Raw genomic sequence first — 18,174 nt, 5'->3', positions numbered from 1 at the left:
CTACCTACTGTTACTGGTCTAACTATCTACTGTTACTGGTCTAGCTACCTACTGTTACTGGTCTACTGTTACTGGTCTACTGTTACTGGTCTAACTATCTACTGTTACTGGTCTAACTATCTACTGTTACTGGTCTAACTACCTACTGTTACTGGTCTAACTACCTACTGTTACTGGTCTAACTACCTACTGTTACTGGTCTAGCTACCTACTGTTACTGGTCTAGCTACCTACTGTTACTGGTCTAGCTACCTACTGTTACTGGCCTAACTATCTACTGTTACTGGTCTTGCTACCTACTGTTACTGGTCTAGCTACCTACTGTTACTGGTCTAACTACCTACTGTTACTGGTCTAACTACCTACTGTTACTGGTCTACTGTTACTGGTCTAACTACCTACTGTTACTGGTCTACTGTTACTGGTCTAACTACCTACTGTTACTGGTCTACTGTTACTGGTCTAACTACCTACTGTTACTGGTCTAGCTACCTAGTGTTACTGGTCTAGCTACCTACTGTTACTGGTCTAGCTACCTACTGCTACTGGTCTAGCTACCTACTGTTACTGGTCTAGCTACCTACTGTTACTGGTCTAACTACCTACTGTTACTGGTCTACTGTTACTGGTCTAACTACCTACTGTTACTGGTCTAGCTACCTACTGTTACTGGTCTAATTGCCTACTGTTACTGGTCTAGCTACCTACTGTTACTGGTCTAGCTACCTACTGTTACTGGTCTAGCTACCTACTGTTACTGGTCTAACTACCTACTGTTACTGGTCTAACTACCTACTGTTACTGGTCTAACTATCTACTGTTACTGGTCTAGCTACCTACTGTTACTGGTCTACTGTTACTGGTCTAACTATCTACTGTTACTGGTCTAACTATCTACTGTTACTGGTCTAACTACCTACTGTTACTGGTCTAACTACCTACTGTTACTGGTCTAGCTACCTACTGTTACTGGTCTAACTACCTACTGTTACTGGTCTACCTACCTACTGTTACTGGTCTAACTACCTACTGTTACTGGTCTACTGTTACTGGTCTAACTACCTACTGTTACTGGTCTACTGTTACTGGTCTAACTACCTACTGTTACTGGTCTACTGTTACTGGTCTAACTACCTACTGTTACTGGTCTAGCTACCTACTGTTACTGGTCTAACTACCTACTGTTACTGGTCTAGCTACCTACTGTTACTGGTCTAGCTACCTACTGTTACTGGTCTAACTACCTACTGTTACTGGTCTAACTACCTACTGTTACTGGTCTACTGTTACTGGTCTAACTACCTACTGTTACAGGTCTAACTACCTACTGTTACTGGTCTAACTACCTACTGTTACTGGTCTAACTACCTACTGTTACTGGTCTACTGTTAATGGTCTAACTACCTACTGTAACTGGTCTAACTACCTACTGTTACTGGTCTACCTACCTACTGTTACTGGTCTAGCTACCTACTGTTACTGGTCTAACTACCTACTGTTACTGGTCTAGCTACCTACTGTTACTGGTCTAGCTACCTACTGTTACTGGTCTAACTACCTACTGTTACTGGTCTACCGTTACTGGTTTAACTATCTACTGTTACTGGTATACTGTTACTGGTCTAACTACCTACTGTTACTGGTCTACTGTTACTGGTCTAACTACCTACTGTTACTGGTCTACTGTTACTGGTCTAACTACCTACTGTTACTGGTCTAACTACCTACTGTTACTGGTCTAGCTACCTACTGTTACTGGTCTAGCTACCTACTGTTACTGGTCTAACGACCTACTGTTACTGGTCTAACTATCTACTGTTACTGGTCTAGCTACCTACTGTTACTGGTCTAACTACCTACTGTTAATGGTCTAGCTACCTACTGTTACTGGTCTAACTACCTACTGTTACTGGTCTAACTACCTACTGTTACTGGTCTAGCTACCTACTGTTACTGGTCTAGCTACCTACTGTTACTGGTCTAGCTACCTACTGTTACTGGCCTAACTATCTACTGTTACTGGTCTAGCTACCTACTGTTACTGGTCTAGCTACCTACTGTTACTGGTCTAACTACCTACTGTTACTGGTCTAACTACCTACTGTTACTGGTCTACTGTTACTGGTCTAACTACCTACTGTTACTGGTCTACTGTTACTGGTCTAACTACCTACTGTTACTGGTCTACTGTTACTGGTCTAACTACCTACTGTTACTGGTCTAGCTACCTAGTGTTACTGGTCTAGCTACCTACTGTTACTGGTCTAGCTACCTACTGTTACTGGTCTAGCTACCTACTGTTACTGGTCTAGCTACCTACTGTTACTGGTCTAACTACCTACTGTTACTGGTCTACTGTTACTGGTCTAACTATCTACTGTTACTGGTCTAGCTACCTACTGTTACTGGTCTAATTGCCTACTGTTACTGGTCTAGCTACCTACTGTTACTGGTCTAACTACCTACTGTTACTGGTCTAACTACCTACTGTTACTGGTCTAGCTACCTACTGTTACTGGTCTAGCTACCTACTGTTACTGGTCTAGCTACCTACTGTTACTGGTCTAGCTACCTACTGTTACTGGTCTAACTACCTACTGTTACTGGTCTAACTACCTACTGTTACTGGTCTAACTATCTACTGTTACTGGTCTAGCTACCTACTGTTACTGGTCTAACTACCTACTGTTACTGGTCTAACTACCTACTGTTACTGGTCTAGCTACCTACTGTTACTGGTCTAACTACCTACTGTTACTGGTCTAGCTACCTACTGTTACTGGTCTAACTACCTACTGTTACTGGTCTACTGTTACTGGTCTAGCTACCTACTGTTACTGGTCTAACTACCTACTGTTACTGGTCTAACTACCTACTGTTACTGGTCTAACTACCTACTGTTACTGGTCTAACTACCTACTGTTACTGGTCTACTGTTACTGGTCTAAATACCTACTGTTACTGGTCTAGCTACCTACTGTTACTGGTCTATCTACCTACTGTTACTGGTCTAGCTACCTACTGTTACTGGTCTAGCTACCTACTGTTACTGGTCTAGCTACCTACTGTTACTGGTCTAACTACCTACTGTTACTGGTCTACTGTTACTGGTCTAACTACCTACTGTTACTGGTCTAGCTACCTACTGTTACTGGTCTAGCTACCTACTGTTACTGGTCTAGCTACCTACTGTTACTGGTCTAGCTACCTACTGTTACTGGTCTAACTACCTACTGTTACTGGTCTACTGTTACTTGTCTAACTACCTACTGTTACTGGTCTAACTATCTACTGTTACTGGTCTAACTACCTACTGTTACATGTCTAGCTACCTACTGTTACTGGTCTACTGTTACTGGTCTAACTACCTACTGTTACAGGTCTAACTACCTACTGTTACTGGTCTAACTACCTACTGTTACTGGTCTAACTACCTACTGTTACTGGTCTACTGTTACTGGTCTAACTACCTACTGTAACTGGTCTAACTACCTACTGTTACTGGTCTACCTACCTACTGTTACTGGTCTAGCTACCTACTGTTACTGGTCTAACTACCTACTGTTACTGGTCTAGCTACCTACTGTTACTGGTCTAGCTACCTACTGTTACTGGTCTAACTACCTACTGTTACTGGTCTACCGTTACTGGTCTAACTATCTACTGTTACTGGTATACTGTTACTGGTCTAACTACCTACTGTTACTGGTCTACTGTTACTGGTCTAACTACCTACTGTTACTGGTCTAACTACCTACTGTTACTGGTCTAACTACCTACTGTTACTGGTCTAACTACCTACTGTTACTGGTCTAGCTACCTACTGTTACTGGTCTAGCTACCTACTGTTACTGGTCTAACGACCTACTGTTACTGGTCTAACTATCTACTGTTACTGGTCTAGCTACCTACTGTTACTGGTCTAACTACCTACTGTTACTGGTCTAGCTACCTACTGTTACTGGTCTAACTACCTACTGTTACTGGTCTAACTACCTACTGTTACTGGTCTAACTACCTACTGTTACTGGTCTAGCTACCTACTGTTACTGGTCTACTGTTACTGGTCTACTGTTACTGGTCTAACTATCTACTGTTACTGGTCTAACTATCTACTGTTACTGGTCTAACTACCTACTGTTACTGGTCTAACTACCTACTGTTACTGGTCTAACTACCTACTGTTACTGTTCTAGCTACCTACTGTTACTGGTCTAGCTACCTACTGTTACTGGTCTAGCTACCTACTGTTACTGGCCTAACTATCTACTGTTACTGGTCTAGCTACCTACTGTTACTGGTCTAGCTACCTACTGTTACTGGTCTAACTACCTACTGTTACTGGTCTAACTACCTACTGTTACTGGTCTACTGTTACTGGTCTAACTACCTACTGTTACTGGTCTACTGTTACTGGTCTAACTACCTACTGTTACTGGTCTACTGTTACTGGTCTAACTACCTACTGTTACTGGTCTAGCTACCTAGTGTTACTGGTCTAGCTACCTACTGTTACTGGTCTAGCTACCTACTGTTACTGGTCTAGCTACCTACTGTTACTGGTCTAGCTACCTACTGTTACTGGTCTAACTACCTACTGTTACTGGTCTACTGTTACTGGTCTAACTACCTACTGTTACTGGTCTAGCTACCTACTGTTACTGGTCTAATTGCCTACTGTTACTGGTCTAGCTACCTACTGTTACTGGTCTAGCTACCTACTGTTACTGGTCTAGCTACCTACTGTTACTGGTCTAATTACCTACTGTTACTGGTCTAATTACCTACTGTTACTGGTCTAGCTACCTACTGTTACTGGTCTAGCTACCTACTGTTACTGGTCTAACTACCTACTGTTACTGGTCTAACTACCTACTGTTACTGGTCTAGCTACCTACTGTTACTGGTCTAGCTACCTACTGTTACTGGTCTAGCTACCTACTGTTACTGGTCTAGCTACCTACTGTTACTGGTCTAACTACCTACTGTTACTGGTCTAACTACCTACTGTTACTGGTCTAACTATCTACTGTTACTGGTCTAGCTACCTACTGTTACTGGTCTAACTACCTACTGTTACTGGTCTAACTACCTACTGTTACTGGTCTAGCTACCTACTGTTACTGGTCTAACTACCTACTGTTACTGGTCTAGCTACCTACTGTTACTGGTCTAACTACCTACTGTTACTGGTCTACTGTTACTGGTCTAGCTACCTACTGTTACTGGTCTAACTACCTACTGTTACTGGTCTAACTACCTACTGTTACTGGTCTAACTACCTACTGTTACTGGTCTAACTACCTACTGTTACTGGTCTAACTACCTACTGTTACTGGTCTAGCTACCTACTGTTACTGGTCTATCTACCTACTGTTACTGGTCTAGCTACCTACTGTTACTGGTCTAGCTACCTACTGTTACTGGTCTAGCTACCTACTGTTACTGGTCTAACTACCTACTGTTACTGGTCTACTGTTACTGGTCTAACTACCTACTGTTACTGGTCTAGCTACCTACTGTTACTGGTCTAGCTACCTACTGTTACTGGTCTAGCTACCTACTGTTACTGGTCTAGCTACCTACTGTTACTGGTCTAACTACCTACTGTTACTGGTCTACTGTTACTGGTCTAACTACCTACTGTTACTGGTCTAACTATCTACTGTTACTGGTCTACTGTTACTGGTCTAACTACCTACTGTTACTGGACTAGCTACCTACTGTTACTGGTCTAATTGCCTACTGTTACTGGTCTAGCTACCTACTGTTACTGGTCTAGCTACCTACTGTTACTGGTCTAGCTACCTACTGTTACTGGTCTAATTACCTACTGTTACTGGTCTAATTACCTACTGTTACTGGTCTAAATACCTACTGTTACTGGTCTAGCTACCTACTGTTACTGGTCTAGCTACCTACTGTTACTGGTCTAACTACCTACTGTTACTGGTCTAGCTACCTACTGTTACTGGTCTAGCTACCTACTGTTACTGGTCTAACGACCTACTGTTACTGGTCTAACTATCTACTGTTACTGGTCTAGCTACCTACTGTTACTGGTCTAACTACCTACTGTTACTGGTCTAGCTACCTACTGTTACTGGTCTAACTACCTACTGTTACTGGTCTAACTACCTACTGTTACTGGTCTAACTATCTACTGTTACTGGTCTAGCTACCTACTGTTACTGGTCTACTGTTACTGGTCTAACTATGTACTGTTACTGGTCTAACTATCTACTGTTACTGGTCTAACTACCTACTGTTACTGGTCTAACTACCTACTGTTACTGGTCTAGCTACCTACTGTTACTGGTCTAGCTACCTACTGTTACTGGTCTAGCTACCTACTGTTACTGGCCTAACTATCTACTGTTACTGGTCTAGCTACCTACTGTTACTGGTCTAGCTACCTACTGTTACTGGTCTAACTACCTACTATTACTGGTCTAACTACCTACTGTTACTGGTCTACTGTTACTGGTCTAACTACCTACTGTTACTGGTCTAGCTACCTAGTGTTACTGGTCTAGCTACCTACTGTTACTGGTCTAGCTACCTACTGTTACTGGTCTAGCTACCTACTGTTACTGGTCTAGCTACCTACTGTTACTTGTCTAACTACCTACTGTTACTGGTCTACTGTTACTGGTCTAACTACCTACTGTTACTGGTCTAGCTACCTACTGTTACTGGTCTAATTGCCTACTGTTACTGGTCTAGCTACCTACTGTTACTGGTCTAGCTACCTACTGTTACTGGTCTAGCTACCTACTATTACTGGTCTAATTACCTACTGTTACTGGTCTAGCTACCTACTGTTACTGGTCTAGCTACCTACTGTTACTGGTCTAGCTACCTACTGTTACTGGTCTAACTACCTACTGTTACTGGTCTAACTATCTACTGTTACTGGTCTAGCTACCTACTGTTACTGGTCTAACTACCTACTGTTACTGGTCTAGCTACCTACTGTTCCTGGTCTAACTACCTACTGTTACTGGTCTAACTACCTACTGTTACTGGTCTAACTATCTACTGTTACTGGTCTAGCTACCTACTGTTACTGGTCTACTGTTACTGGTCTAACTATCTACTGTTACTGGTCTAACTATCTACTGTTACTGGTCTAACTACCTACTGTTACTGGTCTAACTACCTACTGTTACTGGTCTAGCTACCTACTGTTACTGGTCTAGCTACCTACTGTTACTGGTCTAGCTACCTACTGTTACTGGCCTAACTATCTACTGTTACTGGTCTAGCTACCTACTGTTACTGGTCTAGCTACCTACTGTTACTGGTCTAACTACCTACTGTTACTGGTCTAACTACCTACTGTTACTGGTCTACTGTTACTGGTCTAACTACCTACTGTTACTGGTCTACTGTTACTGGTCTAACTACCTACTGTTACTGGTCTAGCTACCTAGTGTTATTGGTCTAGCTACCTACTGTTACTGGTCTAGCTACCTACTGTTACTGGTCTAGCTACCTACTGTTACTGGTCTAACTACCTACTGTTACTGGTCTAGCTACCTACTGTTCCTGGTCTAACTACCTACTGTTACTGGTCTAACTACCTACTGTTACTGGTCTAACTATCTACTGTTACTGGTCTAGCTACCTACTGTTACTGGTCTACTGTTACTGGTCTAACTATCTACTGTTACTGGTCTAACTATCTACTGTTACTGGTCTAACTACCTACTGTTACTGGTCTAACTACCTACTGTTACTGGTCTAGCTACCTACTGTTACTGGTCTAGCTACCTACTGTTACTGGTCTAGCTACCTACTGTTACTGGCCTAACTATCTACTGTTACTGGTCTAGCTACCTACTGTTACTGGTCTAGCTACCTACTGTTACTGGTCTGACTACCTACTGTTACTGGTATAACTACCTACTGTTACTGGTCTACTGTTACTGGTCTAACTACCTACTGTTACTGGTCTACTGTTACTGGTCTAACTACCTACTGTTACTGGTCTAGCTACCTAGTGTTATTGGTCTAGCTACCTACTGTTACTGGTCTAGCTACCTACTGTTACTGGTCTAGCTACCTACTGTTACTGGTCTAGCTACCTACTGTTACTGGTCTAACTACCTACTGTTACTGGTCTACTGTTACTGGTCTAACTACCTACTGTTACTGGTCTAGCTACCTACTGTTACTGGTCTAATTGCCTACTGTTACTGGTCTAGCTACCTACTGTTACTGGTCTAGCTACCTACTCTTACTGGTCTAGCTACCTACTGTTACTGGTCTAATTACCTACTGTTACTGGTCTAATTACCTACTGTTACTGGTCTAAATACCTACTGTTACTGGTCTAGCTACCTACTGTTACTGGTCTAGCTACCTACTGTTACTGGTCTAACTACCTACTGTTACTGGTCTAGCTACCTACTGTTACTGGTCTAGCTACCTACTGTTACTGGTCTAGCTACCTACTGTTACTGGTCTAGCTACCTACTGTTACTGGTCTAACTACCTACTGTTACTGGTCTAACTACCTACTGTTACTGGTCTAACTACCTACTGTTACTGGTCTACTGTTACTGGTCTAACTACCTACTGTTACTGGTCTAGCTACCTACTGTTACTGGTCTATCTACCTACTGTTACTGGTCTAGCTACCTACTGTTACTGGTCTAGCTACCTACTGTTACTGGTCTAGCTACCTACTGTTACTGGTCTAACTACCTACTGTTACTGGTCTACTGTTACTGGTCTAACTACCTACTGTTACTGGTCTAGCTACCTACTGTTACTGGTCTAGCTACCTACTGTTACTGGTCTACTGTTACTGGTCTAACTACCTACTGTTACTGGTCTAACTACCTACTGTTACTGGTCTAGCTACCTACTGTTACTGGTCTAGCTACCTACTGTTACTGGTCTAGCTACCTACTGTTACTGGCCTAACTATCTACCGTTACTGGTCTAGCTACCTACTGTTACTGGTCTAGCTACCTACTGTTACTGGTCTAGCTACCTACTGTTACTGGTCTAACTACCTACTGTTACTGGTCTAACTACCTACTGTTACTGGTCTACTGTTACTGGTCTAACTACCTACTGTTACTGGTCTAGCTACCTACTGTTACTGGTCTAGCTACCTACTGTTACTGGTCTAGCTACCTACTGTTACTGGTCTAGCTACCTACTGTTACTGGTCTAACTACCTACTGTTACTGGTCTACTGTTACTGGTCTAACTACCTACTGTTACTGGTCTAACTATCTACTGTTACTGGTCTAGCTACCTACTGTTACTGGTCTAACTACCTACTGTTACTGGTCTAACTACCTACTGTTACTGGTCTAACTATCTACTGTTACTGGTCTAACTATCTACTGTTACTGGTCTAGCTACCTACTGTTACTGGTCTAGCTACCTACTGTTGCTGGTCTAACGACCTACTGTTACTGGTCTAACTATCTACTGTTACTGGTCTAGCTACCTACTGTTACTGGTCTAACTACCTACTGTTACTGGTCTAGCTACCTACTGTTACTGGTCTAACTACCTACTGTTACTGGTCTAACTACCTACTGTTACTGGTCTAACTATCTACTGTTACTGGTCTAGCTACCTACTGTTACTGGTCTACTGTTACTGGTCTAACTATCTACTGTTACTGGTCTAACTATCTACTGTTACTGGTCTAACTACCTACTGTTACTGGTCTAACTACCTACTGTTACTGGTCTAGCTACCTACTGTTACTGGTCTAGCTACCTACTGTTACTGGTCTAGCTACCTACTGTTACTGGCCTAACTATCTACTGTTACTGGTCTAGCTACCTACTGTTACTGGTCTAGCTACCTACTGTTACTGGTCTAACTACCTACTATTACTGGTCTAACTACCTACTGTTACTGGTCTACTGTTACTGGTCTAACTACCTACTGTTACTGGTCTAGCTACCTAGTGTTACTGGTCTAGCTACCTACTGTTACTGGTCTAGCTACCTACTGTTACTGGTCTAGCTACCTACTGTTACTGGTCTAGCTACCTACTGTTACTTGTCTAACTACCTACTGTTACTGGTCTACTGTTACTGGTCTAACTACCTACTGTTACTGGTCTAGCTACCTACTGTTACTGGTCTAATTGCCTACTGTTACTGGTCTAGCTACCTACTGTTACTGGTCTAGCTACCTACTGTTACTGGTCTAGCTACCTACTATTACTGGTCTAATTACCTACTGTTACTGGTCTAGCTACCTACTGTTACTGGTCTAGCTACCTACTGTTACTGGTCTGGCTACCTACTGTTACTGGTCTAATTACCTACTGTTAATGGTCTAGCTACCTACTGTTACTGGTCTAGCTACCTACTGTTACTGGTCTAGCTACCTACTGTTACTGGTCTAACTACCTACTGTTACTGGTCTAGCTACCTACTGTTACTGGTCTAGCTACCTACTGTTACTGGTCTAGCTACCTACTGTTACTGGTCTAGCTACCTACTGTTACTGGTCTAACTACCTACTGTTACTGGTCTAACTACCTACTGTTACTGGTCTAACTATCTACTGTTACTGGTCTAGCTACCTACTGTTACTGGTCTAACTACCTACTGTTACTGGTCTAACTACCTACTATTACTGGTCTAGCTACCTACTGTTACTGGTCTAACTACCTACTGTTACTGGTCTAGCTACCTACTGTTACTGGTCTAACTACCTACTGTTACTGGTCTACTGTTACTGGTCTAGCTACCTACTGTTACTGGTCTAACTACCTACTGTTACTGGTCTAACTACCTACTGTTACTGGTCTAACTACCTACGGTTACTGGTCTACTGTTACTGGTCTAACTACCTACTGTTACTGGTCTAGCTATCTACTGTTACTGGTCTAATTGCCTACTGTTACTGGTCTAGCTACCTACTGTTACTGGTCTAGCTACCTACTGTTACTGGTCTAGCTACCTACTGTTACTGGTCTAATTACCTACTGTTACTGGTCTAATTACCTACTGTTACTGGTCTAGCTACCTACTGTTACTGGTCTAACTACCTACTGTTACTGGTCTACTGTTACTGGTCTAGCTACCTACTGTTACTGGTCTAACTACCTACTGTTACTGGTCTAACTACCTACTGTTACTGGTCTAGCTACCTACTGTTACTGGTCTAGCTACCTACTGTTACTGGTCTAGCTACCTACTGTTACTGGTCTAGCTACCTACCGTTACTGGTCTACTGTTACTGGTCTAACTACCTACTGTTACTGGTCTAACTATCTACTGTTACTGGTCTAGCTACCTACTGTTACTGGTCTAACTACTTACTGTTACTGGTCTAACTACCTACTGTTACTGGTCTAACTATCTACTGTTACTGGTCTAACTATCTACTGTTACTGGTCTAGCTACCTACTGCTACTGGTAAACTAACTACCTACTGTTACTGGTCTAGCTACCTACTGTTACTGGTCTAACTACCTACTGTTACTGGTCTACCTACCTACTGTTACTGGTCTAACTACCTACTGTTACTGGTCTACTGTTACTGGTCTAACTACCTACTGTTACTGGTCTACTGTTACTGGTCTAACTACCTACTGTTACTGGTCTACTGTTACTGGTCTAACTACCTACTGTTACTGGTCTAGCTACCTACTGTTACTGGTCTAACTACCTACTGTTACTGGTCTAGCTACCTACTGTTACTGGTCTAGCTACCTACTGTTACTGGTCTAACTACCTACTGTTACTGGTCTACCTACCAACTGTTACTGGTCTAACTACCTACTGTTACTGGTCTACTGTTACTGGTCTAACTACCTACTGTTACTGGTCTAACTACCTACTGTTACTGGTCTAACTACCTACTGTTACTGGTCTAACTACCTACTGTTACTGGTCTACTGTTACAGGTCTAACTACCTACTGTTACTGGTCTAACTACCTACTGTTACTGGTCTAACTACCTACTGTTACTGGTCTAACTACCTACTGTTACTGGTCTAACTATCTACTGTTACTGGTCTAACTACCTACTGTTACTGGTCTAACTATCTACTGTTACAGGTCTAACTACCTACTGTTACTGGTCTAACTATCTACTGTTACTGGTCTAACTACCTACTGTTACTGGTCTAACTACCTACTGTTACTGGTCTAACTACCTACTGTTACTGGTCTACTGTTACTGGTCTAAATACCTACTGTTACTGGTCTACTGTTACTGGTCTAGCTACCTACTGTCACTGGTCTAGCTACCTACTGTTACTGGTCTAACTACCTACTGTTACTGGTCTAACTACCTACTGTTACTGGTCTAGCTACCTACTGTTACTGGTCTAGCTACCTACTGTTACTGGTCTAACTACCTACTGTTACTGGTCTACCGTTACTGGTCGAACTATCTACTGTTACTGGTATACTGTTACTGGTCTAACTACCTACTGTTACTGGTCTAACTACCTACTGTTACTGGTCTACTGTTACTGGTCTAACTACCTACTGTTACTGGTCTAACTACCGACTGTTAATGGTCTACCGTTACTGGTCGAACTATCTACTGTTACTGGTATACTGTTACTGGTCTAACTACCTACTGTTACTGGTCTAACTACCTACTGTTACTGGTCTACCGTTACTGGTCGAACTATCTACTGTTACTGGTATACTCTTACTGGTCTAACTACCTACTGTCACTGGTCTAGCTACCTACTGTTACTGGTCTAGCTACCTACTGTTACTGGTCTAGCTACCTACTGTTACTGGTCTAGCTACCTACTGTTACTGGTCTAACTACTTTCTGTTACTGGTCTAACTACCTACTGTTACTGGTCTACTGTTACTGGTCTAACTACCTACTGTTACTGGTCTACTGTTACTGGTCTAACTACCTACTGTTACTGGTCTAACTACCTACTATTACTGGTCTAGCTACCTACTGTTACTTGTCTAGCTACCTACTGTTACTGCTCTAACTACCTACTGTTACTGGTCTAACTACCTACTGTTACTGGTCTAACTATCTACTGTTACTGGTCTAGCTACCTACTGTTACTGTTCTAACTACCTACTGTTACTGGTCTAACTACCTACTGTTACTGGTCTAGCTACCTACTGTTACTGGTCTAACTACCTACTGTTACTGGTCTAGCTACCTACTGTTACTGGTCTAACTACCTACTGTTACTGGTCTACTGTTACTGGTCTAGCTACCTACTGTTACTGGTCTAACTACCTACTGTTACTGGTCTAACTACCTACTGTTACTGGTCTACTGTTACTGGTCTAACTACCTACTGTTACTGGTCTAGCTACCTACTGTTACTGGTCTATCTACCTACTGTTACTGGTCTAGCTACCTACTGTTACTGGTCTAGCTACCTACTGTTACTGGTCTAGCTACCTACTGTTAATGGTCTACTGTTACTGGTCTAACTACCTACTGTTACTGGTCTAACTATCTACTGTTACTGGTCTAGCTACCTACTGTTACTGGTCTAGCTACCTACTGTTACTGGTCTAGCTACCTACTGTTACTGGTCTAGCTACCTACTGTTACTGGTCTAGCTACCTACTGTTACTGGTCTAACTACCTACTGTTACTGGTCTACTGTTACTGGTCTAACTACCTACTGTTACTGGTCTAGCTACCTACTGTTACTGGTCTAATTGCCTACTGTTACTGGTCTAGCTACCTACTGTTACTGGTCTAGCTACCTACTGTTACTGGTCTAGCTACCTACTGTTACTGGTCTAGCTACCTACTGTTACCGGTATAATTGCCTACTGTTACTGGTCTAACTACCTACTGTTACTGGCCTAGCTACCTACTGTTACTGGTCTAATTGCCTACTGTTACTGGTCTAGCTACCTACTGTTACTGGTCTAACGACCTACTGTTACTGGTCTAGCTACCTACTGTTACTGGTCTAACTATCTACTGTTACTGGTCTAGCTACCTACTGTTACTGGTCTAACTACCTACTGTTACTGGTCTATCTACCTACTGTTACTGGTCTAGCTACCTACTGTTACTGGTCTAGCTACCTACTGTTACTGGTCTAACTACCTACTGTTACTGGTCTACTGTTACTGGTCTAACTACCTACTGTTACTGGTCTAGCTACCTACTGTTACTGGTCTAGCTACCTACTGTTACTGGTCTAACTACCTACTGTTACTGGTCTAACTATCTACTGTTACTGGTCTAGCTACCTACTGTTACTGGTCTAACTACCTACTGTTACTGGTCTAACTACCTACTGTTACTGGTCTAGCTACCTACTGTTACTGGTCTATCTACCTACTGTTACTGGTCTAGCTACCTACTGTTACTGCCTACTGTTACTGGTCTAACTATCTACTGTTACTGGTCTAGCTACCTACTGTTACTGGTCTAACTACCTACTGTTACTGGTCTAACTACCTACTGTTACTGGTCTAGCTACCTACTGTTACTGGTCTAGCTACCTACTGTTACTGGTCTAACTATCTACTGTTACTGGTCTAGCTACCTACTGTTACTGGTCTAACTACCTACTGTTACTGGTCTAGCTACCTACTGTTACTGGTCTAGCACACCCCCCCACCCCCCCTGCTCTTGGTCTTCTATATCGTTCTGTTCCACACAGTGCAAAAGTTGTCTGGGGATATGTGGGAATTCAGAACATGTAGTAAAGCCATTCGGTGACATTTTGACTTCCAGTTGTTCCCGTTGTCTGTGTTGACTCTGCTTCTCACCATTCATCATCTCAGTCTGTGAGTCAAACTCCATCTTCAGCAAGTTTCCATGGACCGGTCCTTCCACCAGCTCAAACTGCAACTCATCAGGAGCTGTATCTGCATCAGTTACCGCCAGCTGCTGCCCACCTACACCAAGTATCGTAAGCGACATTGAGGATAAAGTTGCATACCAACGTGTTTGGTCATTTAGTGATTTAGTGATACATGTATTTTTTACATTTTTTGTTGTGTATTCTTTCTTTTTTTCTCCAGCTAAGAACACATTTTTATTTACAATGACAACCTGCTGCAGCAATATAAATGACGTGATGCCAAATGTCCTGTAGCCAAGGGTGTGGGTGGAAGAGGGTGGTTTGTCTTACCTATGGGTGTTCGTCCACCCATGCTAACCTCCAGAACAGGGTCAAGGATCTGAAACACTGGAGGATGCTGGTGGTTGGCCAACAGGTGGATGGAAAAGTCAATCTCTGGAGTAGTGTGTTCCCCGTCCGACACTGGAACACACACACACACACACACACACACACACACACACACACACACACACACACACACACACACACACACACACACACACACACACACACACACACACACACACACACACACACACACACACACACACAGGGGTTAGACACACACACACACACACACACACACACACACACACACACACAAGCACACTTCTGTGGCTAATTGGTTTCTTAGGCCCTTAGAGAGTGGAGTTTTGAAGGGCACTTTAGGGACACTTTAAAGGCACTAAGTGTTGACTTACTAAAAATGTATGAATATTAAAAAAATCATAATTAATTTCTCAAAGGAGTGTAATTAAAAGAACCGTAATAAATTATACATCTTAAAAGGTGATACATTCAGTACTGTAGCTACATTTACACTGCAGGGAACTAATTGTCACTAAATAGCAAATCGAAACCATCACACCGTGTGAATGTTTTTTTTTTATGGGTTTCAGCTTGGGCTGGTGTGAACATCACAGCGATAATGTGAAAGGTGCAGAAAGAGCTCCTTTCAGATGGACAACATGCATCACAGCAGGTACAGCAAATGAGAGAGCGGAAGGAAGTGAAGAGGTTTAAACTCAATGCAACAAAGAAATAAGTCAGAATGGACAGATGGAACGAGCCCATCAAAGAAGAGATAAAAGACAGAGATATTTAGGTACAGAAAGACATCAAAGAGCTCTTGAAGATCTCTCAGGTTCCTCTGAACAGCCACATTACTGTTCTATGGAGCCATGTGTGTGTGTGTGTGTGTGTGTGTGTGTGTGTGTGTGTGTGTGTGTGTGTGTGTGTGTGTGTGTGTGTGTGTACATAAGCATGTGTGTGAGACTATAGGTGTTGGAGATACGCCTTCAAACCAGGAAAAGCACTTTGGATTCTCCTTCCACCTATGGGACTACTTCTATCTAGGCCACTGAACTTCTCCTAGTCCAAGTGCTGTAGTTATTGAATGAGGATGAGAGAGAGAGAGAGAGAGAGAGAGAGAGAGAGAGAGAGAGAGAGAGAGAGAGAGAGAGAGAGAGAGAGAGAGAGAGAGAGAGAGAGAGAGAGAGAGAGAGAGAGAGAGAGAGAGAGAGAGAAATATGGATATATATATAGAGAGAGGGAGAAGAAATAATATATCTTCTGGATAGACCAATAAGAAACGGAATGATTGAGGAGGAGGCCAGTCAAGTGGGATCAGTGAAGTGATGGAGAGGGGGATGAAAAAAAGGTATGGTGGAAAAGAGAACAATCATGATTGAGTGAGAAGAGGAGAAAGACGAGGAGAGGAGGTGGAGAGGAGGAGGTGGAGAGGAGGAGGATGAGAGGAGGAGGGGGAGAGGAGGAGGAGGACAGGAGGAGAGGAGGAGGAGAGGAGGAGGAGGAAATGAGGAGAGGAGCATGAGGAGGAGAGGAGGAGGAGAGGAGGAGAGGAGAAGGAGAGGAGGTGAGGAGGAGGAGGAGGGGGAGAGGAGGAGGAGGAAAGGAGGAGCAGGAGGAGGGGGGAGGAGGGGAGGAGGAGAGGAGGAGGATGAAAGGAGGAGAGGAGGAGGGGAGAGGAGGAGAGGAGAGGAGGAGGAGGAGGAGGAGGAGGAGGGGAGAGGAGGAGGAGGAGATGAGGAGGGGGAGAGAAGGAGGAGAGGAGGAGGGGAGAGGAGGAGGAGGAGGAGAGGAGGAAAGGAGGAGGAGAGGAGGACAGGAGGAGGAGGAGAGGAGGAGAAGGAGTATGATTGCCATCCTCTAAGCCATAGAGGTAATATAATATATACCTGTGAAATAGAGATTCAGCGACTCTGGCAGACCTAGAGGGAACACAATACGGTCATATAATACTGTTACTCAACTGCTGCTGTAACACAAACACACAGATGATCACTACATCAGACCGGGCAGATTAGAAGTTAAATGGAAATCAAATGGAAATCCAATTAGCAAATATGATAAATGTTTCTGGTTCTGTACTTTTAGATCAGGGCCCCTCAGACTCAGATTAGGGCTTCTACTCTTGGAATAAATTACTTTATTAAGGAACATGGATTAAAACAGTCAATCTTAAAAAGATTGCTTCACAGACTCTTTCAACCAGACTTTTCTAATACATTAATGAATCTATTTTCATGAAATCTTGACCATGGGACTAGAAGGTTCTATCGACACAAACCCAGATCTCAGAACAGTTTCATTTCGTTAAACAGACATTGTGAAATCTGAACTGAAACATGAACATGGATCCGCCATGGTTACCCCTGTTGCACTCACATTTCATTAACAACATTGTGACTGAGTGTGACTGGCTTACTTTTAATACAGCTGTGTTAATGGGACAGACTGGGGTCAGAGTTCAATGTAATGGGAAGAGGAGGAAGGGGGGGGGGGGGGGGTCTGTATGTGTGTGTCTGTGTGTGTGTGTGCGTAAATTGTGTGTATGCGTAAGTGTGTGTGTGTGCATGCATACGTGCTTGTGTGTGCACACGTGTTTGTGTATAAGTGTGCGTAAGGGCACGCATCTGTGTGTGTGCGTGTGTGTGTTCATGTGTGTGTGTGCATGTGTGTGTTCATCTGTGTGTGTGTGCGTGTGTGTGTTCATCTGTGTGTGTGTGCGTGTGTGTGTTCATCTGTGTGTGTGTGTGTGTGTGTGTTCATGTGTGTGTGTGTGTGTGTTCATGTGTGTGTGTGTGTGTGTGTGTGTGTGTGTGTGTGTGTGTGTGTGTGTGTGTGTGTGTGTGTGTGTGTGTGTGTGTGTGTGTGTGTGTGTGTGTGTGTGTGTGTGTGTGCATGTGCGTGTGCGTGTGCGTGTGCGTGTGTGTGTGTGTGTGTTCATGTATGTGTGTGTTCATGTATGTGTGTGTTCATGTGTGTGTGTGTGTGTGTGTGTGTGTGTGTGTGTGTGTGTGTGTGTGTGTGTGTGTGTGTGTGTGTGTGTGTGTGTATGTGTTCATGTG

At 43.2% G+C, this 18,174-nt stretch overlaps 1 protein-coding gene across 1 annotated transcript in view; it reads right to left on the bottom strand.

Annotated features, from left to right (window-relative positions):
* LOC129825787 (extracellular matrix organizing protein FRAS1-like) overlaps positions 1-18,174 on the bottom strand; it is a gene marked incomplete at its 5' end in the record, with an annotated part of 119,269 nt that overhangs the window by 88,014 nt on the left and 13,081 nt on the right. The window contains 3 exons of the mRNA XM_055885929.1: positions 14,727-14,855; positions 15,092-15,223; positions 17,002-17,034. Coding sequence (XP_055741904.1) covers positions 14,727-14,855; positions 15,092-15,223; positions 17,002-17,034 — 294 coding nt within the window. The remainder of the gene's footprint in view (positions 1-14,726; positions 14,856-15,091; positions 15,224-17,001; positions 17,035-18,174) is intronic.

Source organism: Salvelinus fontinalis, chromosome 28 (assembly GCF_029448725.1).
Source record: "Salvelinus fontinalis isolate EN_2023a chromosome 28, ASM2944872v1, whole genome shotgun sequence".
Classification (NCBI taxonomy): domain Eukaryota; kingdom Metazoa; phylum Chordata; class Actinopteri; order Salmoniformes; family Salmonidae; genus Salvelinus; species Salvelinus fontinalis.
Note: the sequence above shows the minus strand (reverse complement) of the source record. Positions and strands in the feature narration are given on the sequence as shown.